This window comes from Onychostruthus taczanowskii, unplaced genomic scaffold (genome assembly GCF_017590055.1).
Source record: "Onychostruthus taczanowskii isolate IOZ18803 unplaced genomic scaffold, ASM1759005v1 scaffold121, whole genome shotgun sequence".
Lineage (NCBI taxonomy): Eukaryota > Metazoa > Chordata > Aves > Passeriformes > Passeridae > Onychostruthus > Onychostruthus taczanowskii.
Window position 1 is genome coordinate 328,976 of NW_024498363.1, and position 24,602 is coordinate 353,577.

Below are 24,602 nucleotides of genomic sequence, written 5' to 3' on the forward strand. Positions count from 1 at the left end.
TCTTTCTTAGCCCTTCACTTTCTCCACGTCTAACATATCCAGGCAGCCAGCTCCCAGCTGGCAAAGGGAGACCACTGCAGGAGGAACTATGCCAAATTTCACCTGCATCTAAGTGACCAATACCTCCACTGAGAAACAGTCACTGCTCCCTATGGAAAGGCTCCACCCCTGAGAAACAGCCTCCTCCACTGGCACCCCACTCTTGAGTGTCCATGGACACCCGCTATGCATGCATAGTCCCTTTGGAAGCACCTGGCAGCACCCACCTTGATGCTGTGAGGACGAACTGTGCTCCTGAGTGTATGTGGGCAGACAGGGCAGAATCACCCACAACTCACAGCATGTGACGGATGGACAGGCACACCATGCTCCTTGTGTGAGCAGCCCTGCTGGAGCACCCTCCAGTTCTCTGAGTGTTTCTTGCTGGTTACAGGGAGCAGGAAGGTTAGCCTCCAGGTTTTATTTCCCAGAAAACATTTGAGAATATAGGGAGCTTTTCTCAGTATTTAAGTGTATGGTGTCTTGTGATGATCATCAAAATCCCGCTGCTTACCACTATGCCATACAACAACCCTGTGGCATTTTTTCTGCTGTAAAAAACAAAACAAAACAAAACAAAACAAAACAAAACAAAACAAAACAAAACAAAACAAAACAAAACAAAACAAAACAAAACAAAACAAAACAAAACAAAACAAAACAAAACAAAACAAAACAAAACAAAACAAAACAAAACAAAACAAAACAAAACAAAACAAAACAAAACAAGACAAGACAAAACAAAACAAAAAAACCCAAACCAAACAAACAAAAAAACAAAAACAAAAACAAAAACAAAAAAAACCAAACAAACAAAAAAAAAAACAAACCAAAAAACCCAAACCAAACCAAAACAAAACAAAACAAAACAAAAAAAAAAACCCAAACAGAACTTATTTGTCTTCTTCTGTTTTATGATAAAAGCTTCCCACATGGTCCTCTGCTCTTGTGAGACCCCACCTGGAGTACTGTGAGCAGTTCCAGTGCCCCAAACATAAGAAGGACATGGAACTGTTGGAGCAAGTGCAGAGGAGACCATGATATTGATAAGAGGGCTGGAGCACCTCCCCCAGACAGGCTGAGAGAGCTGGCGCTGTTCAGCCTGGAAAAGAGAGACCTCCTGGCATCCCTGCAGTATCTGAAGTGTTCTACAGGGAAGCTGGAGAAGGACTCTTCATCAGCAACTGCAGTGATAGGACAAGGTGTAAGGGGTACAAACTGAAAGAAGGGAAATTTATATCAAATATCTTTACTGTGAGGATGGTGAGACACTGGAACAGGTTGCCCAGGGAGCTGTGGGTGCCCCAACCCTGGCACTGTTCAAAGCCAGGCTGGACAAGGTCTTGAGCAAGCTAATGTAGTGAGAGATGTCTCTGCCCTGGCACTGAGGCTGGGACTAGAGGATCCTGAAGGTCCCTTCCAACCCTTGACATTCTATGATTCTTAATAAAACTGAGATATACAACATGGAGACTACCTGTTGTGTATTAACTTTCATGCAAGTGGACAGGTTTCTTGAAAAACACATGGTCTCTCACACAATTGCTGCATAGAGATTGAGGATTAGATCTTGCTTACTGCATTGAAACAGATAAATGACCACCAGGTACCACCACAGCTTTAGTTTTCCTTTTACTTGCAGTATTTTTGTAATGCAAAACAATATACTGAAAGGTAAGAATCCTGAAGGTAACAGGAGTAATAGAAGAAGAAAATCCCCAGCAAAACAGATCTCCAAACAATTTTAAAAAAGAAAGAGGGGGCGGGGGAGGGAGCAGGACATGAGGGTGTGTCTACTACTACAAGAATGTAATTGAATGTTCTATTTTTGCATGAATAAACATGAAAAATAACTTTCATCTGAAATAAGAGTCACAAGTCTGGAGTGTAATCTAAAATCCAGACACCTCAGAGCAGGAGGAGGAAAGGAAGGACAATTAGTTCTGATCAATTGTGTTAAATAACAGCATTATGAGGCAAAACAGAACAAATTTATGAGATCTCACAACTCAAATGGCTTGGTTAATTGTAAGAGGAACTGTAATGGGTAATGATAACACTGTCTTCTTAAAATGACGCATGAAAGAATGAAGCTTGAATTAGTACACAGTGTGAACCCTGCTCCTGGAGAAGGAAGCTACTGTATGTTGCATGAATAGCTCCATGTTTTGGGATTCAGATTCTTGAAGTGAATGCAGATGTATTATCTGTCAGAGTGTTTCTTGGATTTAAATGGAATCATAATCTTTTAGAGCAGTTCAAAAGTTTACTATGGTCAGTTTTCATGCTTTATCCTTACCCTCAGTTTTCCTTCTGATATCCTGAGAGACACAGACTTAGACATGATAACTTTATTTCTTCTTCATTTTTCCCACTGTGCAGGCTATGGTTGCATTCACTGTCAGTCTCATGAGGTTGTATGGAGCAGGACTATCCCCATCAGCTTTGAGATAAGAAGTGTTTCAGTGCAGGAAGAATGCACTTTCATAATCTTACAACCTGATTTCTTGGGCCAAATGTTGTCCTGACTTGTCACATGCCATCTGACATCAGGTGCATTAAATAGAGGACAGGAGACAGGAAGGAACTGGCTCCCTACCATCAGGAAGAGTTGCAATTAAGGCAAACAAGATCTAGCCCTTCCCTTGTTGGTCACAAGCCTAATAAATTATCAGAATAGTCCAATCAGGAATTTGTATGCCGTGATATTTTGGGGTGGGTTTTTTGGTGTTTGTTTTTGGTTTTGTTTTTGTTTCGGTTTGGTTTGGTTTGGTTTGGTTTTGGGTATTTTTGGTTTATTTTTTTGCGTTTTGGTTTGATTTGGTTGTTGGTGGTGGTGGTGGTTTTTTCTTTGTTTTTGTTGTTGTTTTTATACGGGTGTTCTCATTTTGTATGGCATATATTTCAGTGAAAATATGTCTAAAGTATGCTACAGGTTTTGGAAGCTGGAGCTGTTCCTCCATTACAGGTTATTTCACCTGTCATATAAAAAGAAACATAGAATTAGACACACAGTCGTAAATTTCCTTCTCAGTCATCACAGGAGGTTTTTAGAACTTCTATCCAACGATCAGCTCACGTCATACCTATAGCACCTTATATGGAGCTGTCTGCTGTGCAAAGTAATTGTACATGTAAGGCGGCTTGGACTCTTCTAGAGTTAGTGGAGATTTTCCTTGCTTGAATATCAATTATTTATTCAGTAAATAATTCTTCAGAGATTTTCTAGATCATAGTTAAAACACTTACTTTTAAGTTAACTACTGTGCATCAAACTGAGATAAAACATCTAGACAACTCTAATAATTTCTAAACTGTGTCATTTGAGTAATGTCCACACCATGGGCTGTTGGAATTTTGGTCCAGTTTAGAACAAAATAAGAGTGTCTCTCTTCACAGTCTCTGTGAAGGCACCCAGTTGTGGCAGGTATTTGATCAGACTGTTTGGGATAGGCCAGGAGAACCTTCTGCTTCTGCCCTTTTAAGAGTCAAACAAATCCTCAGGCTATCAGAAAAACTTTCAACCAGTACCCATTACCACTGATAGTTTTCAGTACTGAACAATTACGTTCAACCAAAATAAATTGCTACTGGGTACTGCCAGTACTGCTTGCTTCTAAGAGTACCTAATCTGGGCTAGAAATGAGATGAACCATTATTTCTTAAATGTTCTTCTAGGACTTTAGGACCTTGTTTTAACTTTCCTTAGCTTCTGCTTCAGGACCTATGGGACAGCAGATCAGCCAAAGGGATGTTTACCTGCTGTTTTCCCGGGACAGCACATGATATTCTGCTTTCCCCAGCTCCATGGGAATTTGTGCTGAATGCATTCTCACTAGTTTCTCAGATAATAGTGTTTGGGATTTTAAGCTGGTGGCCTTCTTGACAACCTGTCATGGTGTCAGGTTTAAGGCAAGGTGCCTTCAGCCTTGCCAGTAGAGCCAATCTTACTCTGCTGTGTCAGCAGAGCTTGCTGTAACCTGTGAGAGCGTTCATAAGCACTAAGTTTTTGAGTTAGGAATGAAAAGCTAATTACTTTTTCTGACCTCTTTTTGCAGCCATTCTCTCTTCCTCTTTTTTCTTCTCTTCCTCCAGTGCTTTAATTTTTGCATCATACTCATTAGCACGGGTCTTCCACTCATTTCTGTTGTTCAGCAGCCCATCAAGCATGGGCTGAATTTCCTCATGGAAACGGGAAAACTCCTAATGAAAACACACCTCTCAGTGCAATGCAGTGCAGAAGGAATGTTTGTCCATCATACCCCAGGACAGACCCTGACACCTCACATCCAAAGCTAATGCTTTGCAGAAAGCATCAATGGCAGAAATAGGCAGTTTGTTGCAATGAAAAGGGCAGATTTTCACTTTTTTACCTGTCCTTCTCCCCAAGAGGGGTGCTGCTGCACCAGGACTCAGTCGGCGGGGATTTGAGCCCCTGTTGATAAGGGTGGGGTGTGTAAGGGTGCACTTTGCTTACCTTATAGACAAATGTGCACACAAAGTCAATGAAGCCCACTTGAAGCTTTGGAAGCTCAGCAGCTTTCCTTCGGTCCATCATCGGCTGTGGCAGGACACAAATTCACCATGATTTATGAGAACACTTAATTGAAAAACACTCCTCTATTTTTCTCCCCAAAACTGCCTTGCTGTTCTGTTCTCCCCAAAACAGAGCCTGGCAGTTCTGTTATGTTCTGTTATGCTGTCCTAAAGACTGTCCATCACAGCCCTCTTCCTCAGCTGCAGAGGAGTGAAGAGAGCTCATTTCCACTGTCATATTAGCAGAAATTTTAGACTGCATTTCAAGTGTCCGTGGGTGGGGAGAACAAGTTTTTCCCTTGTGCCTCTCAAACAGATACCAGAATATAAAGTGTTGAAGAGGTTTTAAATTGTCTAAAATATGACTGAAGAATAAATCATATTTTTACAAGATCTTGTTGATTACTATATAATTTGTGATGCCACTGTGGGTAGAGGGGGTGCATGAAAGTCTACTTTAAAAATCCCCAAACCACACAGGTGGAGGACACTTAAAGGAATGACTCCTGCCTCTTTCAATGTCAAATTCATATATTAAAAACAATGTTAGAAATGCCCTTCCATTTACCAAGAATTCTATGACTCTATGAAGTCTGTGTTTGCAGTTTTTCTCTTTATTAAAACCTCTTATTTCTTCTGTGACTTATCTATTTAGTTTTTAATTTTTTTCTGTAAGGGATCTACACAAAATCTCCAGGGTGAATCACCCCTTGATGGTTCACAGCCACTGAACCCATCTAACTGTATGGACAGCTGGACAAGAGTCACTTGTCACTTTCAGGGATGCTCAGAACATAGTTTTCTAAAGGATTTTGGCAAGCACTGTGATTCCAGGCAGAATCAGGGCAGCACTCAGGGCAGCACGGCTTGTTGTAAGTCTCTGCTGAGACTTGCTGTCTGAGCTGAACTGCCTGGTTCTCACATCATACTTACAATGGGCTGTTGCTGAAGGACGCTTATTTCCAAATCTCCTTGCTCCCAGAACTCAGCTGCTACCAGGAGAGCTACCTACATTGACACAGAGAGAAAAAGTTAGCACCAACTTCAGCCCCATAACTTGATTCACTTCATCTCTCCATTCTGAATCAAGTCTCACTTCTTATCCTTCTGTTTCTTCTCGTCCAATCATAGCCTCACTTTTTCTCCTGGGAGGGGCAGCTGTGACAATAGGATTTCACCTGTCTAGTGACAGCTCAACAGTTGTTGCACTGAATCTCATTGGGCCACTGCTCATCTATTGAGAAATATTTCCAATGTATTCCCCTTGAGGATTTGCCTACTGGTCACCTTGTGGGTGTCTATTTTTTTTTTTTGTGTTGTCCTTTCTACATTCTGACCAGGAAGATAGGTTTTATTTCCTTTACCCTCCTTCAAATTCTAGTGTTTATTATTTAGCAATTGCTCAAGTACAGTTCAGGAATTAACTCCTAAAGGAAATTAAACAACTGAGCAAACTGCAGGTAGGTATTGCTATAATAAAGCCAATGTGTATGTCACATGTAAAAAAAAACTCACTGTGACCTAAAAATCTATGTAACTGGGGGGTTTGTCTTGTTTTTTTGGGTTTTTTTGTAAACATGAATTTTGAACAGAACTCACAACTACATTCTGAAAGACTGGTTAATAAATCAAATCCACAGCTATTCCTTTTGGTAATTTTGTTAGGAGATTTTGATTTAGCTTCTAGGCAGCTTAGAAATTGCATTATTTTGAAGTGTATGCTACAGAAATCCATCAGGATATCAAGCACCTTACCTTACTCTGGACTTCCCAAGGCTTTGTGATAGCTGACAAGTCACAGGCAGTCATCATCATGGCCCTAAAAACAGGACAGAAATTAATTTATTCCCTATTTTTTCAGGCTCAGGACCCTCATACCCCAGTACTGTATCAGTTATCCCATGGCCCCTTCTGAACTGAGAGACATGTTGCTGTAACAGCCTTGGTTCTGACTGGGACACTCATCAAAGACTGTTCTCTTGATTAAAATGGAATTATGGTGGGGAGCTACTTGCTTCTGGTCTGATGTTTGCTGCTTTAGTGATTGCTGGGCTGAACTCCTTGACTTTGGAGTAACACCTTTGCCTCCCCCACGGTGTGTAGCAGTGCAGTCTGCAGCGAGGTGGTGAGAGCACTTCATCACCAGCACAGGGCATCCCGCCAAGTTTCTGTCTGGTCACAGCAGCAGCATCGTGCGCCTCAGGTTATTTGCCACTGGGAAGAACAGCTAATGCACTGAATGCCCCTGTTTGTGGCCTACAGGGTGATCTGGTAGGAGTATATAACCAGAAGGGATCCTGCATCTTCTTGGGAGTATCTGACCAACAGGACACTTATTTGGATGAGGAAGTACTTTAAACTTTTTTTTTTCCCCTGTTTTTTGGGTTTTTTTTCCCCTGCTTCTCCAGAAGATCAAATCTGAGTAGCCAGTAATGTATCACATACTGACTTTGCAGCACAAAGCATGTCCTGGAGCTCTCACCAGGTGTCCACATCACTAACCTTTCCCCAGAACCAATTACTCACATGACAACTTCTTTCTTTGTTGTCTCCAGAGACAGATACTCAGTCCAGGCAGTCACACTGTCATAGGTCTTAGACTCATCAACGATCTTTTGAAACATTGTTCGCTTTCTTTGGGGGTGGGGAGGAAGGATAAAAAAAAAAACAAACCACCAAACGAAAAAAAACCCCAAAAACAAATCTATGAAAATCTATGAAACAAGGATACAAATATATCAAAAACAGGGAGCTTATCCTACTATTGATAACTCTGACAGAAGGATTCCCTGACACTTATGTCCCAACAAAACCAAGCATCATCATCTACTCCCTTAACTATTGTAAATGCCTTTAAAATGCATATAGTGATGAGGTATGAGCAGGTCTTTGTAAGTTATGTCAGCTGAGAAATGCTTACACCTTTGTTTGCAGTACAAGAAATCTTTTTTCTTAAATGTTAAGCAAACTGCAGAAATCTAGAGCTACCTGGAGTATTTTTAAAGCTACCTGGCTTTATATACTTAGTCAGTCATTGTTAACCTTATTCATATAATCTAAATGTATATAGGAAATTCTGATGAATGGTCTATACACAAAACACCCTTGTCTGGCGTGGCATGAGATCTGGAGAAGTCTGAGGTTTCAATATTAGCAGAGAAAAGAGTTAGGCCATACCACAGAGTGACTTGTGTATGTGTTCTACCATCAATAATCCTGTGTCTTAGCTCAGCAAAGCCTTTGCTTGCAGTTCATGGACCAAGGAGGGCAAGGACCAGTTTGTTCCCAACTGGTGAGGAAGTGGTGGCACATAAATAGATGGTGCCATATAGATATTGTATCTCCAGAGTAAGTGTTCTGGGTATTCCAATCTCCTTCAAATTCCTCTTTTTGGACTGTTTAAATTTTGTGTAATTATACTGCAGTGCAAAATGCAGAAGCAGTCTCTGGTCTTGACACAGTATTTTGAAAGCACATTTTGAAAGCTCCTTGCTAATTAGGAAGTTATATGTCATTGACTTTCAGCCTCATGTCCCAGAAAGTAGGCACTGCTCCGAGATTTTGGCTTGTTTGGCCCTTGTGTGTGGAATAGACTATGAGCTGGACATTCATCTACTTGTTACTTGTGTCATTCTGCTCTCACAGAGAAGTTAGTATTATCCTGGCCAGTCCATTTGCCATTTATGAGTATTTTCAGATCTGAAACGCTTGGTAAATAAAACCAAACCAAATCCTGGCATTTCTTCCCATAGGGGATCACATAGCCCTGCTTTGTTGGCAATAGAGGGTTAAAAAGTCATGTATATTACTTAATTGAGTAGAAGTTCAAAATTATTTTTAATTATTTAAGTTCTCCCTCCAGGTCTGAGATGAGTATTAAAGGCAGCCTCCCAGAGCCAGTGTCTGTGAAGAGAACTGCTGCACTGGTGGGGGCTTTCAGAGTAAAGCATCACATCTGGCCTTTGTAAAGTGCCAGCTGCTGTCTGCCTTTCCCACACAGTGTGTGTGACTGACTTACTTGAAGTAGAGCGCCAGGTCTGTTGCTATAATGGCAATTTCCATCAGGTGAATCACATGCTCATGCTGCCTGCGGTTGAGGTTCTGACATATATTCAGTGACTGAAAAACAAAGGACAGGGCACTGAAAAATCCAAGCTCTATGTTGTTATGAGTTCCTGGCCACCTCCCTTTCCCAAATGTGTTCATGTTTTTTTCTTTCAATAGTTCAGCTTGCTCCTCTCACATGCAAGGGGTGTGAGCCCACACACCACATGTAGTGCTGTTTCCCCTTTAATGCACTGAACAGGGGAAGGTTGTTACACAGTGCCTACCCAAACCCCATCCCCTGACTCCAATGCAAATTTGCCTGAAATTAAAAGTTAGCTGGGGGAATATTTCAGTTTTGGCCCTATCAGAGGGGCTACAGGAGAGCAACACTGTATTTAACATATTCCCATGGGGATAAAAATGTGGCTTCTGAAGAAACCAAGACATGCATTTAGGAAGCCTATGTGCTTTGGTCCTGGGTGAGCATAGAGTCCTTTGGAAATGAGGCAGCTGTAGTTTCTTGGCATCCAAGCCAGAGAAAGGTCTTGTGCTGACAATTCTGTTGTTAATCAAAAACTTCCCTAAAAGGAAATTATTCATGCCTGTGTACTGCAGTTCATTACTAACCTCCTCAGAGAGCAAGAATTTTCCGAATTCCAGGTGATGTCTCTCTAAAATAGAGGATCCATGAAGTTTAGCTAAAGGATTTTGAGATCTGTTTGTATAAAGGAGAAATTGAAGACATTAGTACAGAACTTAAAAAATAAAAAGAAGTGTCTAATTTTGTATTTCATTTTTGTCACACATGTAAGTTCCATTTTTTTAAAAAAGGCTTGTGAGTAGAACTTTTTAATAAGTAACGACTTCAGTCTAATAAAAGACTCTTGTAACATTGCTTATAACTCTTTAGACACTATGAAAAATAGTCTTCCAACTACAAATTTCACTTCAAATATTGTTTATGACTGCAGTGAAATTACTCAAACTTAGCAAGCATTTAATTCCTGAATAACTACATATTACATATTACATATTACATCTGGTAATAGGAACAGAAAAACCTGCGATCCTCGAACACCTTCTAAAAAGCAAGGACACATGGAATCCTTGGGCACCTTACTGAAAAGCAACGCCCTCTTCTATCATAACCCAAACCAACTTTATTTAATATTTTTCCAAAGCTCCAGGATATATAAGAAGATATAGGCAGCAAGAAGAGCTGATCTGACTACTTTAAGTGAGCAACAGAGCCTTGACTAGGCAGTGAAATTGTGCAATTGTTTATCTGCAGCTAATGACTGCCTACTGAGAGCAACATTCTCATAGGTGCTTTGTTTCTGTAGGTGGTGAGGGCAATGCCAAGCATGGTGCTTTCTCTATGGATACAGCAAAAAGTATATCTTATATCCAAGATGCTTCTGTTGGCATCCTAAGTCTCCTGTAATGCTCAGGATACTAAGTGCCTGCTCTGCACCTGTTCCACACTGTAATGGTAATGTAGAGTTCTGCTTTAACTAAGGGAGGTTTGCTAGGAGGTAAAGAAAGCCTCAGAGAGCACAGCAAATTGTCCCCACTGGCCAAACACTGCAGCAAGCTGAAAAGCACAGCAACTTGTAAAAGAAGATTGTCACCCCTGTGTGTTAAAACAGAGCTGTATTGGAGTTTGTTGTGATCACAGCCTGATTCCACTCCAAGCAGGAGCAACAGAAAATGGTTTGAAGTGGTAAGAGAACACTTACTTCATTTGGTAGAGGTTGTTGGTTCCCCTGTGATCAATATCGTGGCACAGAGCTGCAGTTACCATTGCAAGGGCTTCGAGGTCGGTGTAGTAACGCTTCAGTTTGCCAGTCTGGAGGGAGAGAATTCATATTCCATATGTTAACATCTCCGACAGGAAAAGGTACTGAGCGATGACTGCTCTGTGCTGGGGATGTCCTGGGACAGTCCAGGAGAACTGAAAATATCTGTGAACTGGAACACAGTGCACAGCTGACTTAGGTTAAAACAAGGAATCAGCTGGAAACAAAATGTTTCAGACCCAGGCATCTGTAGTGTTTATGTGTTTGATGCACATGTGCAGGGTTGGCTACCCACTGCTACAGAAGCCATGGCCCAGGATTCACCCAGGCTTTCATAAGCACCCTTCCCAGTGACTGGACACAAAGTGCTCTGTGAAAAGGCTCTGCGTCTTTCTGGGCCATGTGGTTGTCAAGCTGAATCATCCAACAGATTGTCCACACCTGTGTCTGTTCTGGATGGAAATGGAAAGCATGAGTTTGTGTCCATCCTGGCCAGCTGACCTCAGTCTGGCTCTTACTGTCAGAATCGACTGGAAGAGTGAAAGTCCTGTAGTCTCTCTCCTCTACCCTGCAGAAGGATTTAATCTGGAATCTATTCAACACTAAGCACATCCATGTCCATGAGAATTTAAGCTCTCCAGTTCATCGGCCAATATTGACCAAAGCTTCCTTCATGTACATTGCAGTGACTGTCACTTCAGGCAAATTGAGACCTCATTTAGCAGGATCTCTGCCAGGAGTGACAAAACTTTTTCCTGCACCAGGGTTCAAAGGGAGCCCTGGTGTGACAGGTGTGACAGAAGACCTGCTGTAAATAAAGCTGTGCTACAGAATTATGCAGGGTGGTGCTGCCTTACCATCAGGAGCGTGAACATGGTCTGTGCGACATTGAAGCCGTGACGCCAGTTGTGGTAAGTTATCTTCCGGTAGCCTTTGCTGACAGAGTACACAAACCTCACCAGAACCTGCCAGTGGGGAAGAGGATGTTAGTGTGGGTGAGGAAGCTGCTGCCTGTTCATCTTGCAATAAGGGTCATTTACAGAAATCACAGATGAGGTTCAAACCAGCTCTGCAGAGGTAGGCCCAGAAAGGGATCAGAAGGTGTAATATCATCAGGCTACCCTGACAATGCTGATAGAGCAAAGCCTAGTAGAGAGCAAAAAGTAGACATTAAAATATAGCTGTGTTCTAATATTTCTCTCTCTCTCTCTCTCTTTTTTTTTTTTTTTTTGTAAAAATATAAAATCACAGAGGTGCCTCTGGGGTAAACAAGAATCAGCACAGCCTGGAGGAAAAGCACTTTCATCTTACTGTTTGTGAATTTATTGGTTTTTTTCTGTTTATCTAGGTTATCACTTATAAGATTTGTCCCTTGTGATTTATTAATACTCATGTCTCTCTTCAAGAGATATGGATCCATAGATGTAGAGGAGAATGACATTTATATCACCTAAAGGACTACAATATAGGGCATTAAATAGAAAACTGTTTTTTCCTCTGCAGTCTACTTCTCCATGTAGCTATGTCTACTTCTCTTGTAGCTATGCAGTTTTCTCATTAAAGAGCCAATTATCTATTAATTATTTATTAATTTTCTATTAATCATTTCTTAAAATCTCAATTATAAGAATCACTGCTATTCACACCTTCTCCAGGGGTAAGTTGTTCCGGAGCAGATATATTTAATATTTTTGACACTGACATTTTGCGTGGAAGAAGCACAGAGGTAATTCCCATTTACTTCCCTCCTGATTGCCATCGTGCCTTTCCAGGGTGAAAACTCTTCCTGCAGTTACCCCCAGATCCCACTAGATGGAAATAGATTCCACATGATGTGCGGAGAAATGCCTTCGGGAGCAGCAGAGCTGCTGGAATGCCACTTTCACAATTCCTGCAAGGTTTTGAGCTGCAAAAGTCGTGAGTTCGCAAGTCTGGGCTTATGGGGTCCTCGTTCCCACAGGGTCACACCATTCCTGCCCTCAGGTTGGTGCCAGCTGCGCCAAACGAAGGCACATCCATGTTTGCATGCGGATGAGAAACAAAGGGGCTTGCTCTCAGAGTGTGTTTCAGCATGTCTTGGCTGAAAGCTGCAGGTTACAGGCTCTAGCAAAGGAAGCAGGCAGGCGCTCCCGGTTTTCCCGCTGCGGCTGTGGTCGGCGGAGGACACAGGCCGCGCAAGCCGCCTTGTGCAGAGCCCGCCGCCCCTCCGCACAGACCTCACGGCAAACCCACATCTGCGAGGAGCAGAAGAGAGCAGAAGTCATGCTCAGTCCCACATGAGAGACTGTTCCCTGCCCTCGGCGGGGTGAGGGGCTCAGGACACACGACACGATCCCCGTGATTCCGGCCCTGTGGCTGTTCTGTGGGCTCTGCTGGGCAGGGACGGGCACCTCCGTGCCAGCTGCAGCATGGGCGAGCCTGCTGTACATCCAAGGCAGGAGACCCTAGCTTTTGCCAGCTCATACCTCCTGTGGGATCTGGAACTTTTTCACCACGCCAAGCTCGTAGTACATCTGAATGCCACACTTCACCAGCTCTAGCTCAGTGCAGTCAAAGTCGGAGAACCTGAACTCATAGATTTCGAACTTAGTGGGCCCCGGGAGCTCTTCTTTCTGTAAGACAGGTGGGCTGGTTTATTGCTGTGCTGCTTATGTCATTCTTAAGCTTTGCTGAATAAAGATATATCACTCTGATGCTGCTTTTCTTTTGGAATATAGCACATAAATAGACTGAAATGAAGCTTTTCGTGACAACCCCATTAGTGGAGGAAGGGGGAGGGCAGTTTTGTGCAGGAAATAATGTTTGTTTCCTCTTAAGCATTTGATGGGGGAAGATTTACAGCCCTCCTTAATTACTCTGAAAAACAAGCCAGGGTGGCTGACGTGTTTCCAGATGGACTTTGAAGCCCTTGAGATAAAGAGGCAGAGAGCAGGGACTCCCCAGGAGCTGTGGAAGGCACATGCTGACGCATACTAATGATAATCTCAAACTCAGGCAGAAAAGGAGGACAGGGTATGCTTTGCCTTCACCCTTTGTCAGGTAACAGCATGCCAACACTGGGAACTCTTCCCTACATCTATGCATCTATTTGTTTGCCAGGGCTGTTCTTTCTGGCAGTGCATTGTTCTTACCAGAATGCTTGCCAGCTCCTCTTCATCACACTCACTTGGCTCCTTCCCCAACTTTTCTCGTGTTGGCTGCAAAAAGCATGGGTGTGTTAAGGAGACAACTGAACCCCCCTGGACTTTTCACTGGGAGGCTTTGGGGCAATCTAGGGTAGCTGTCATGTGCAAATTGTGCTTCTTTCCTGCTCCTTACTTCAATCTCTTGTCTTTGAACACATTTTTCCTGGTAGTGTTCTCTCCCTCCTTGATTTTGTTTTGTGTTTCCCTCACTTGCAGATGTCCCCCTAGAGCCAGTGTTGCAGCTGGGTCCTCTAACTTCACATCCTCAGCACAAAGGAGGTTTTGAGGAATAAATAATTTTCTGTTCCTACAGCCCTGCTCTGAGTAGCATCTCCAAGGCTGGCTTTGTTGAGGAAGTTAGAAAGAACATAGTGGTGCAGAGTGCCAAGGTGGAGGGCAGACCACAGAACCAAAAGAAAGACTCGTTCTGCCCCTGTGCAGCTACTAGGGCCCAGGTGCTGCTGCCACGTCATGGTGGCTGGAAGCATCTCTGTGAAATGGGAGATCTCTGTCTGTGCTATATAAGTCGTGGGCCAGGCCAGTACATTTGGGTGTGTGCTCCACATTACGAGGCATTACCAGAATTTCCTGGATTTCATCCTTGTCACATTTCACGTGGTACAGCACCATGTCCTGAGCAATGTCCTTACGGTTCTCCAACTTGTTCATCTTATCATATGTGTCTGTGTTGAGTACAGACCAACCCAGGAACTGTGTCAAGGACTTGGTAAGGGAAAGAGAAGGAAACAGAGAAATAGCCATAACATCTGCTCCTCAAAGACACAGAAATATGACACTGTATGATACATATTTAAAGAAACACAAGCTCAACTTTGTCCAAAATTCTAGCAATGAGCAACCACATCCTTGCTCCCAACTGTGGCTTGCTCCTCAGCAAAGCAGCTCCCCTGCTGTTGAATCTGCCCAGGCCTTGACAGTGCTGATTCTGTGGAGGTTGAGGGACCCTCTGTCCCGTTCAGAGTACAGAAAATTATTTCTGTGTTTCTGCAGGTGTCTTCACACCTGTGGAAACGTTTCTGTCACAATGGTGACAGCAGATCAGAAGCTCTCACATCAAAGGAGAGCAAGGGGGCCTCATCACCTTCCACATGTACTTACTCACATCCTTGAGTGAATGTTGAAAGCAAGCTTCCTAAGTTGAAGCTTGCTTTCAACTTATTTGCTGTCCAGTGGCCAATTCAAACTGATTTCCCCCCCCCCCCCCATGGTCTTTTTGTTTGATAAGAAAAGTCTGTTTCAGGAAAAGTCCTGACTGATAACAGGTGCCAAGAGCTAAATATTTATATTTCATTGAAACTATCATAGGAACATTTCCAAGGAGCAAGATCTTTAATCACAGCTACTGTTGGTAGATTTAATAGCTGGCCTCCCTTTTTATCCTAGCTACAGAGATAATTTCTGTGTCATTTTTCATGGGAGTTGCACAGCCAGTAAGAGGCAGCTGGCAGGTATGTGAATACAGGTCAGAATGGTTATGTAGGCACAGAGTAGATGCTCATGGCTAGGAGTACAATCCAAGAATGCTAAAAAAAAATCACAAGAACATAGTTGGGTTTCTCATACCAAACTCCCCCAGTATGTCAAACAGTTGCTTTCAAAATGTTCAAGCTGGTGTATAACACCTCTCTAAGCAACAAAGATACACACTTAGCTGCATAACACACGGGATGTTTTGCAGGTGTACAAGGAAAAATAGTGACCTCTTCAACTATATCAATTTCTTCCAGCAAGAAACTATACCTCCATGAGGGTTTCATCCTGTTCATCAAACGGTTTCCCATCTTTTCTGTTATAAAATGTGGCAACACCAACAATTTCTTCCCTTTTATTCACTATTGGCATGGAGAGAACGTTTTTGATAATCCATCCCGATTCATCTAGAGGACCTTCCTTAAAGCAACGGCAAGCAGAAAGACATCATGAACTTAATATATTTCATGTATTATGCTCATGTAAATACATGAGCACTCCAATTTTACATTCAGACTACAGGCAAAATAAGTATTTCTATACAAAATATTGACTCTATATTACATTTCTGAAAAAAAAAATAAAAATAAAAAAAAAATTGAATCATTGATTGAACTGGAAGTTTTCACAGTACCTGAAAGTTAAACATCTCATCTGCAGCAGCATTCATAATGTTGCAAATCTAGGGGATCACACAGAAGAAAAGGTATTACAAGATGGGCAATGAGAATTTTAACTTCCAAAACAAAGGCCTGAGTATTATTGAGTATTGAATAATACTCAAGCTGAGAAAGCAGCTTGAGTATTATTCATCTCAGAAAGACTTGAGGAATCTCAGGTTAAGTACTTACAAATCCACTTTCAGCCACATAGGTTGGCAGTCCAGTAACTAGTGCCCAGTGATCCGGGGTAGGATTTCTAATGAAAGAAGAATGTATAAGGGAAATTAAAGGTATATATTTACTGAAAAAAGATCATGGAGCTGACGTGTTTTCAGCTGATTGTAAAATCCAGGTTTAGACCTGGAACCCCCAGTCCATAAATGGTTGTGTTACTTTCAAAGGATCCATGTGCACAAGCAAAAATTTTCCACACAAGTAAATACTTTCCCTTCAAGGATTCAAAACAAAACAACTGATAAAATATTGGTTTGCAGACACTTTATAAAAATTCATTCCTAGAAGTGAAGACCATGTCTCAGACCTTCAACACAGAGAAAGATAAAAGGAGATTCCTGGCTGAGGATGCCTGCCAGCCTGAACTTTGAACACTGCTGTATCCAAGAAACGGGGACCTCTTTTGCAGCACATACTCTAGGGTAAAGCAGTGTTACCAGAACTGGGAGAAACCTCTCTTATGTCAGATTTGCCTAAGCCTGCCCAAGGCTCCTCTGAAAAATTTAGTGGCAGAAGAGAGGGCAGTTCTTAGAAAGAGGGAGTCCAAATGTGTCAGGATGGGAGAAAAGGCCAGAGCCTAAAGGTGGGGTCAGTGATAGAAGGAGTGGAGAAAAGCAAGGAAACCTCAGCAAAAGAGCATCCTGGATGAGGCTCAGCTACTGACACAGAGAAGACATGGAGGAGAGTGATGCTCTGCCTGGCAAGGATAGCAGAAAACTGCAGGCAATCAAGGCAGCTCAGTTCTCCATCCGAAAAGAATCACTTGTTGAAGTGAATTTTGGACTTCTAAGTCAGAATCCCAGTGCCCTTGAGAAAATCTTTCCTGTAGAAATGTGAGCTGAAGCACCAACTTACATTCTGACTCTTGGTCCTCTACCAGTCCTTTAGATTTCTCCACATGGATGTCTTTAAGACATGGGGAACCTTGTTTTTAGCTACACCCTGTGTCAGTACCTAGCATTCAGGGACTGGGCACTTACGGGATGACTTTAATGTCTTCTTTTCCATGTAATATGTAATCAATGACCTTGTAAAAGACTATTTCCTACAAGTGAAAAAAAGAGTGGTGTTAAAAGAAGAGTGGTGAGGCAGTCCATCTAGAGAGGAGAGAGTTAAAGAAATCTTGTTTTCACGTACCCTGCCATCAGGGGTTCGAGGTCCTGAGTAGGGAGGTACTTCTCCCAACAGGACTGGCCACAGGTCAAAAAACTCCTGGTTTTAAAATCAAAAACATATGTTTAGAGTAGAAAAGTGCATTCTGTCTCAAGCCTCTATGTAACCACTGCCTTGCTGGTTTTGGTGTTGTGTAAACAAGGCATGAAATAATAAAACTATTCAATACTACGCAACAGAATGATGCCCAGATATCCAAAATTGGATGTGTCAGGTGCATTTGTATGGCTGCATATTTCCATATACTGCCTATACACAGAGTGTTGATTCATTCAGTGAACAGTGAGCACTGGCTGCACTCAGAGCAAACAGCTATGAAAATGTTTTTGTTTTCTTAATTTTCCAAAGTGTGACAATTGCCTGACCTACTACTTGCCAGATTGAAGAAGCGAAATATTTATTTTGCTCTTTTTTCTTATGCTACATTATAATATTGATCAAATTGTCTTTAGCTTACACTAATGATCTTTTAATATATCTCTTCACAAGAAAACATGCTGCAAGAGCTCTGTCAACAAGACAGTCAGCCTGGCCATGGAACAAAGAGGGCTCCACTGGCAAGGATGCTGTGTAACCTCCACATAAAATTTGCCAAAAGTGCAAATCATCAGACCAAATCAGAGGTAACTTTGATTCTGTCAGCTTGTTTTCATTTTGAAGCCAAATTTCTTCTAAATACCTGGATATCGTGAGCATGAGTGATTCTTGAGGAAGGTGGCTGTTTGGTCATAAGTCACTTTGTGATATGGCCGAAGTCTTTTCTTTGCTAATATTGAAACCTCAGATTTCTCCAGACCTCATGTCATTCCAGGCAAGGGTGTATTGTGTATAAATAGACCCTTGTGTGCTGATGGTTCCACAGGTGTCTCACTATACTTCTGATACCCACGGACTTTGTGAGGTTTTGTTTGTGCTGCAGACTATGAGCAGGACTGCCAAAGACAGACACCTCTTCCCCTCCTCTGTCTTCCCAGCCTCCAACAGTCCCATTTCAGTGATAAGCTCTTCCCCTTTCCTTTGATTTCATTAACCCATTATCTTAATCTTTGCACATTAAAAAATGCCAAGTAAAGTAGGAATAGTGGCTGAATGTTAGCTCGCGCTTTCACTGCCTCAGTAAATCTTATCTGCGTGCATTGCCCCTCAGTGGGTAACAGCAAGCAGAAAGATGCACAGCGCACATGTGAACACTCACCTTCTGCTTTGTCACGTCCAGGAGACCAACTGAGTATCGGTCACAGTTCAGGTATGCCCTCACCGTATAAAAAGCCTTGTGGAACTGCCTCTCAATGTCCGTCAGTTCCTCAAAAACCTTATTAGCTGACCACAACAGCACCTGCAGGATAAAATCAAAATGTAAGCACAGCCTTTCTTGGAGAGATGGACTTCCCAAATGCTGGGTTACAGTTCCTGAAAAGTGCAGGAAACCTACACCGCTTGTTCTCACTGGGAATTACTAGGGAGAAAGAATCAGGTGATCACAGTGTTATGGAAGAGTCAAATGTTACCAGTACAGCACAAAAAAAGTAGTAGTGTCAAGCAAGGAGCTGTCCCCACTTAAATTTTATATCCATTAGTAAAATGTTGTATCCAAAACCAGTTAACACCAAAAAGCACTGCAAATTCCAGAGGCTGGTATTTGAAATGTCTGAGTTCACACTTTCCTCAAAGTGTTTGAGCAGCTGTTTCGTGTGTGCATCAGCCTATTATACTTTTCCCCATCTGCTGCATCCAACAGATGTACCTTTAAGAAAGCTGTTGCCATTAGGCTCTTTCTTTTATAAAAGCAGAGGTTACACAAATACTGCTCTGAAATGGTTAGAAAATCATCTACATTCTTGCTTATCTTAGTTAATGCATGAGTGCCTGTATCCCAGGTGTGTGTCTGGCTTTCTGAGCCCAGGACACATGAGGAGCCATGCTTCTGAAGCACTGAAGCTGCAACTTGAAGCAGACTGGACCTGTGCTTTGCACTAGAAATACTGTTACATGGCCACTACTAGAAAAAGTGCATCTCACCTCTTCGCTGGGCACTAGCAGATGTTTTTTGAGCAATTCTGAGCTGCACTGGTCTCTGTTTGTAATCCATAAACTGGGACAACTCTGCCTCTTGTATGAAGTCTGAGTTGTTCAGTGTCAGCATCTCTCAAATAGGATAGTGGTGTTATCATACAAACCATTAGATAAACACGAGCAGCAGTTTAGCTTTTTGGCACTTACAGTGTGCAATAAGTACTGAAAGCCACAAGCCCAGTAAGAAGGACTGAGAGAAAGAGCTGAAATATACCTAAGGACTGATGTAAAGAAGTTGGTAAAGTTTATTATATAGTCTTCTAATAAGACTTTTACACAGTGTTGAGCACAAGCAGACTGACCTGTCTTTGCACAAGCTGTTTTACCCACATTATCACCCAGTCTTTGCTGTTGGGATTTGCAATATTAAAATCCTAGACCACTCTTGAGAATGTAATTTGCTCACTCTGTACTTCAGTACTTTAAATTCTAACACAATGAGCTACAATAACTTTGACACGGCTTAAAAACCTGTATTAGTCAGGGGTTTGACAACTGAGCTATTGGGAACAAGAGCAGTGTGCCCGGCATCTCCTTCTTGCTTTCCTCCCTTTGTGTGGGACCTGCTCAGACAGCAGTAATACCTGAACACAGGAGTTCTGGGTCCAGTCCCAGACCAGAAGCATTAGGCCTTCCAATTTATGGACCTCCACTTCACCTTGTAGCCCCTTTCTTACCATGGCTAGTCCTACTGCTAAGCTCTCAGCAGAAAAAAACCTTTGCTAGTCCTATTTTAGTTGACTATTCATCATTGCTGGTATTACTGGACCACCATTCATGTTTTTGATAAATGAAAAAATTAGGCAAAGCATAATAAATTAATTAGAAAGTATAAATGCCTTTCCAAAGCTCCAAAATAAACTTTCATTCTGTGTCCATTTCACTAAAACAGGCATTTATTCTCCATGGCAGTCCCACTGGAGAATAGAGCATGGCTGCCATGAAGCACAAATGAAATTCCATGTTGTCTTGAGTGACAATTACTGCCTGCTGCAGAAAGTGATTGCAAGTATTCACATCCATCCCAATAAATCTGACAGTGCTACTGGAACCCAACTAATGGGAAAGTATGGTGCCAGAATTTCAATCCAGACTATCCTAAACCCCTAATATATGGGTTTTTGTACTGATGGAGGCCAATAAAACATTCATATGACAACAATTTTACTGGCTCTAAGAGGAAATTCAGTAGCACTTTTAATGAGCAGATGGGGGAAAAATACCACATTCTTAAGTGTTTCAGAAAGTCTCTTGGTGCTGCTGTCTGAAATGATGAAATGATCCAAGACTGCTTCACAGCCTCAAGTCAACAAAACACCTAGAGGTCAGTCCTGCTGAAACTGGTGCCAGTGCATGAGGTCTGGTGGTTTTGCCAATAGCAGAAGAAAGAGAGAGTAATTAAGGACTCTGGGAAATAAGCAGTATCTGAAAGCAGTTGAGGGCATCTCTTTATTTCTGCTCTTCATGGACAAATCTCTGAAGAAGATCAGATTTACGCTTTAAATCAGAAGAATGTATTAATTTGATTTTGAGATAGCCAATCCAATCTGCATTTTCACTCTTACCTGCCCTCTTCGAGTCTCACAGTTGTGAAGATAACTCAAGTGATAAATTTTCAAGTTCAAGGATGCAAAATTCAGATACTTCAGGAAAAGCTGGAAAGGCAAATTGTGAGATTGAATTGAATGCAGTAGCAACTTCATGTGTACTGTATTTCATAACATTGCTCTACAAGCATCAAGGTAATTTCCCAGGATAAATGCTTTGCTTTGCACTGCCATGACATGAGGCTTATCCCACTGTACCTTCCCTGAAAAACCTGAGATAAACATTCTCATTATAAGCCTCTTCTATGAGAGTGTGAGTGCCCTTAAGAGAAACTCACACCAATGGAACTTCACTAAAGCAGGCATCACTAGGGTAAAAGGATCTCTGTTACACAACAAAAATGAAGCCCTTTGATAGGAATTCAGCTACTGACCACTTACTGTTTCATCAGAGCTGGTGAAGTGTGGGCCATTCAGCTTATTTATAGCCACAATGACAGCAACCAAGTCTTTGCCATTCAAGATGGGTGTTGCAAGGATGTTTTTTGTAGTGTAGTCGGTGAGTTCATCCACAAATGGGCTGAACTGGGAGCACTGTTTAACAGAGAATTTACAAATAAGCATTTTTCACAATGTGTCTTGAAACCAAGTCCAAGCACAGCCCCTTAAAGTAAGCTGCCTAAAGAAAGTTTTGCTTAAAAATTACTGAGGAAAATAAATGAGTTAGCAGAAAATTGGACCATGTACAGATGATAAAGATAATATCAAGAGCAGAAGGTGTGGCTTTTAACTGCAACATGCACGATTTTAACATTCTGTGAAGATCTTGCCAATCATAAGCTTTAACATGTCAAACTCTCGCAGAACAAGGGGGCTCTCCACTGGTTATTCTCAGATCAATGACATTCCCCATGGTACCTCCTCCATCCTTTCCTCTGATTTCTTACTAGCACTGCAGAGTGGGTAGAGCCAGGTAGCACTGCACAGGAACAGGGTATAAACCAGTGCAGTCACTGGCAATGTTCACACACGTTTTTCTTCTACTTTTACCATGGAGTTTGTTGTCAGCTTGCAGCATCTACCCTTAGTTTCTCTTAAAAAGTGGAGAAAGAATAGTCCAGGGAAAGCAGATGGCCAATGATTTCACCTGCACAGGGCCTTATTGATACCTACCATGAGGGAGTGCAGGGAAGGCCCTGCTGACCAAAGATATTCTCCCTGCTCAGGTGAATAAATTGTCATCTCTAAGTTATTCTGTTTGGGTTAGAAAAAGCCACACAAATCTGATCATATTCAGAAGGCTGTACCAGAAAGAGTGATCACTCCCTAATGAATCTTCTCCCCATACCTTCCCCACTGTTGCCCTTTTCTGCCAAATGGGCTAGACCAAGCATTTAGTTTCTGGGTCTTCTTCAAAGGAATTGCATTACAGCGATGTCTAAGAGCACCAGAATTGGACCACAGCACTCGGCTCACAGATCTGAAATCCTCCCCTCTATTTGGAGAAACATCAGAAACCAAAAAACTTTAAAATTTAAGTCACATTCTGATGCTTCCCTCAACACCAACAATTTGCCCAGCAAAAAAGAACCCAGGTTGCAGAACCAAAACAGTGTCTCAGTGTGTTCTGTGGAAGACAAGGAAAGATTTGCTGAAGGGTTGAGATATGCCTGCACTGAGCAACAAACGAATGAATAAACAGATGCTCCTTTGTAACTAGCAAACAATAGATGGAGTAATCCCAAATGCCATCTTTGGGTCACATGGATTTTATTAATCATATACCTATGATTAGAACAAGCAGATTGTTATTCCTGCCATCCAGGTTTACATGATTGAACCAGAAGTATGGAGAATAAATACTGTCATGAAAGCATAAACATAAAACATTAAAATCCCTCAGGTCCCTCCTGATATTGTAGATTGAAATTTTTGCTGGAAGAGTTTTTTTAGTCTAAGATTGTCTTTTGCTGCTTTTGATGAAGATCACCTGTACACAGCTTGCAGTTAACCTACCTGCTCTGGGGTCCACTCCCTCTGTTTGATAATGATTCTTCTAAAGGCCCTTAGCTAAATCTTCATCACAGCAAACATTTTCGAAGTTCTTTTGTCGTGGAAAACCCCCACTGTAAAGAATTTCTCTCTCTGCTACTTACTCATAGAATATAAAATTGCATGTAAAATTCCCTGTGCATTCAGTGCAGATCTGACTACTTCACTCTCTTCTGCTGGACTAGATGTGACTTTTTTTTTTTTTTTTAATTAGACAGGCAAGGTATAGCAGTGCACTGTTTGCAGGCATTAAGACCTAGCGTAATCAATGTGCTTAGTTTCACCTCACCCCATAAATGAAATTGGAAGGAACTTTCTGACTTGGTACTTGTTTACAGTACACAGCTACTACACCATGAGGGCTTTGACCAAGCACTGTGGATTGCTGCTGCCTCTTGACCCCTGTGAGCCTCTCTTCTACCCAGGTAATAAATAAATAGCACACATACCTCACGGACGTCCTTGATGTTCATGGTTTTCTTGGTCTGAGCAACATGGCCCACAATGCCTATGTCCAGTGGATAGACAATCTCACAGTCTGGGGCGACCAGGCATTCCTCCAGAGTACTTCCCTCTTGGATGTTGAAAAGCCTTGTTGCCAGCTCAGGAGTGCCATTTCTCTGCCTGTACATGAAGAGACTACAGCGGTCAGCATGAATAAGGGACCTGATTCTTCTCAAGGTCTTGAAAACAACTTTCTCCATGTTGATGCTTTCTTGCATGTCTTGGATCAACTCAAAAAGTATTTCACTCTCATTGTTGTCCCAGGACTCTGTTTTTAGTTTTTTCTCAAAGTACTGCTTGGCAAAAGCAGGGTTGCCATCAAGAAACTTCTCCACGTCGTCTTCACTAATGCTCATGGTGAATGCCCTGAATCTTGTGGGTAAGTGGTAGCCCAAAGATGTGCAAGTAGCACTCTAATTTCTCATGTGTCTCTTAAATTTTTGTAACAGAAGATGCCACTTCTGGTGTAACCAAGCTTGAGGTATCCCCGCAAGGAGAGCTTGTCATCAGGAAGATGTATTCCTTTATAATGCTGAAGGTGGGTCTGTGGGAGGACAGATCTTCTCAATCAAAGAGATTAGATGAGCTCTACAAGAGCTTTGGGTCAACTTTCCTCTTCTTAATCTAACTGCAAACAAAAACTGAGTGCTCACAATGTCTGAAAACACTATCCTGTCTCTTGATAAACAGAACACTTACTGAAACAATTCTGTTGAGGCAGCACCAACAGGGAAGGAGTGCATCTCCTAACATTGAAATAAGCTCTTTAAAGTCTAATTAAATATATACTGCTTGGGCCTAATCCTTGGCTAACAAGGTGACCATCTTATTATTTCTGCTCTCCCAGCTCCCGGCAATAGTAGGAAGAGCATTCTTCACAAAAGAACTCAGTGACCAAAATAAAAATGAAGTGAAGTAACACTGCTCTTTTAGGACTCTCTCTACTACTGCATAGCTCTATAGCAGCTCCTGTAAAGAGTTGTTCTCTAAGCACCAGCCCTGAATGCTTTAGTCCAGGGTTTGAACTGAATTGGCAAGGTCTGTGGTCTTTGCTTCTTGCTAGTAAGAGCCACGACAGGAAAACATGCCTCTTAGTGGCATCCATATAGGTAGGAATCTGGAGAGCTTCTGTTGGGGGTTGCTGAACTGAAGCACTCTGAGGAAATGTGGGAAACCCTGCAGACAAAATGAAAAACAAACACCAACCAAAACCCAAGCAATCTGGGAAGGTATAAATATTTCCCTCATTACTATCAGTGG

General features: G+C 42.1%; 1 protein-coding gene across 1 annotated transcript; it reads right to left on the reverse strand.

Annotated features, from left to right (window-relative positions):
- Positions 1 to 2,958: 2,958 nt before the first annotated feature.
- Positions 2,959 to 23,850, reverse strand: PDE6B (phosphodiesterase 6B). The gene is made up of 22 exons (XM_041395936.1): positions 23,288 to 23,850; positions 21,228 to 21,380; positions 20,805 to 20,894; positions 18,362 to 18,502; positions 17,131 to 17,205; positions 16,974 to 17,038; positions 15,949 to 16,015; positions 15,732 to 15,779; positions 15,368 to 15,517; positions 14,186 to 14,329; positions 13,553 to 13,618; positions 12,887 to 13,033; positions 11,279 to 11,386; positions 10,362 to 10,471; positions 9,250 to 9,337; positions 8,594 to 8,694; positions 7,102 to 7,209; positions 6,331 to 6,394; positions 5,509 to 5,583; positions 4,517 to 4,600; positions 4,086 to 4,242; positions 2,959 to 3,017 (listed from the first exon to the last, which is right to left on the reverse strand). Exons 1-22 carry the CDS (start codon positions 23,696 to 23,698, stop codon positions 2,959 to 2,961), a joined length of 2,511 nt encoding a protein of 836 aa, XP_041251870.1. The 5' UTR covers positions 23,699 to 23,850.
- Positions 23,851 to 24,602: the final 752 nt, after the last annotated feature.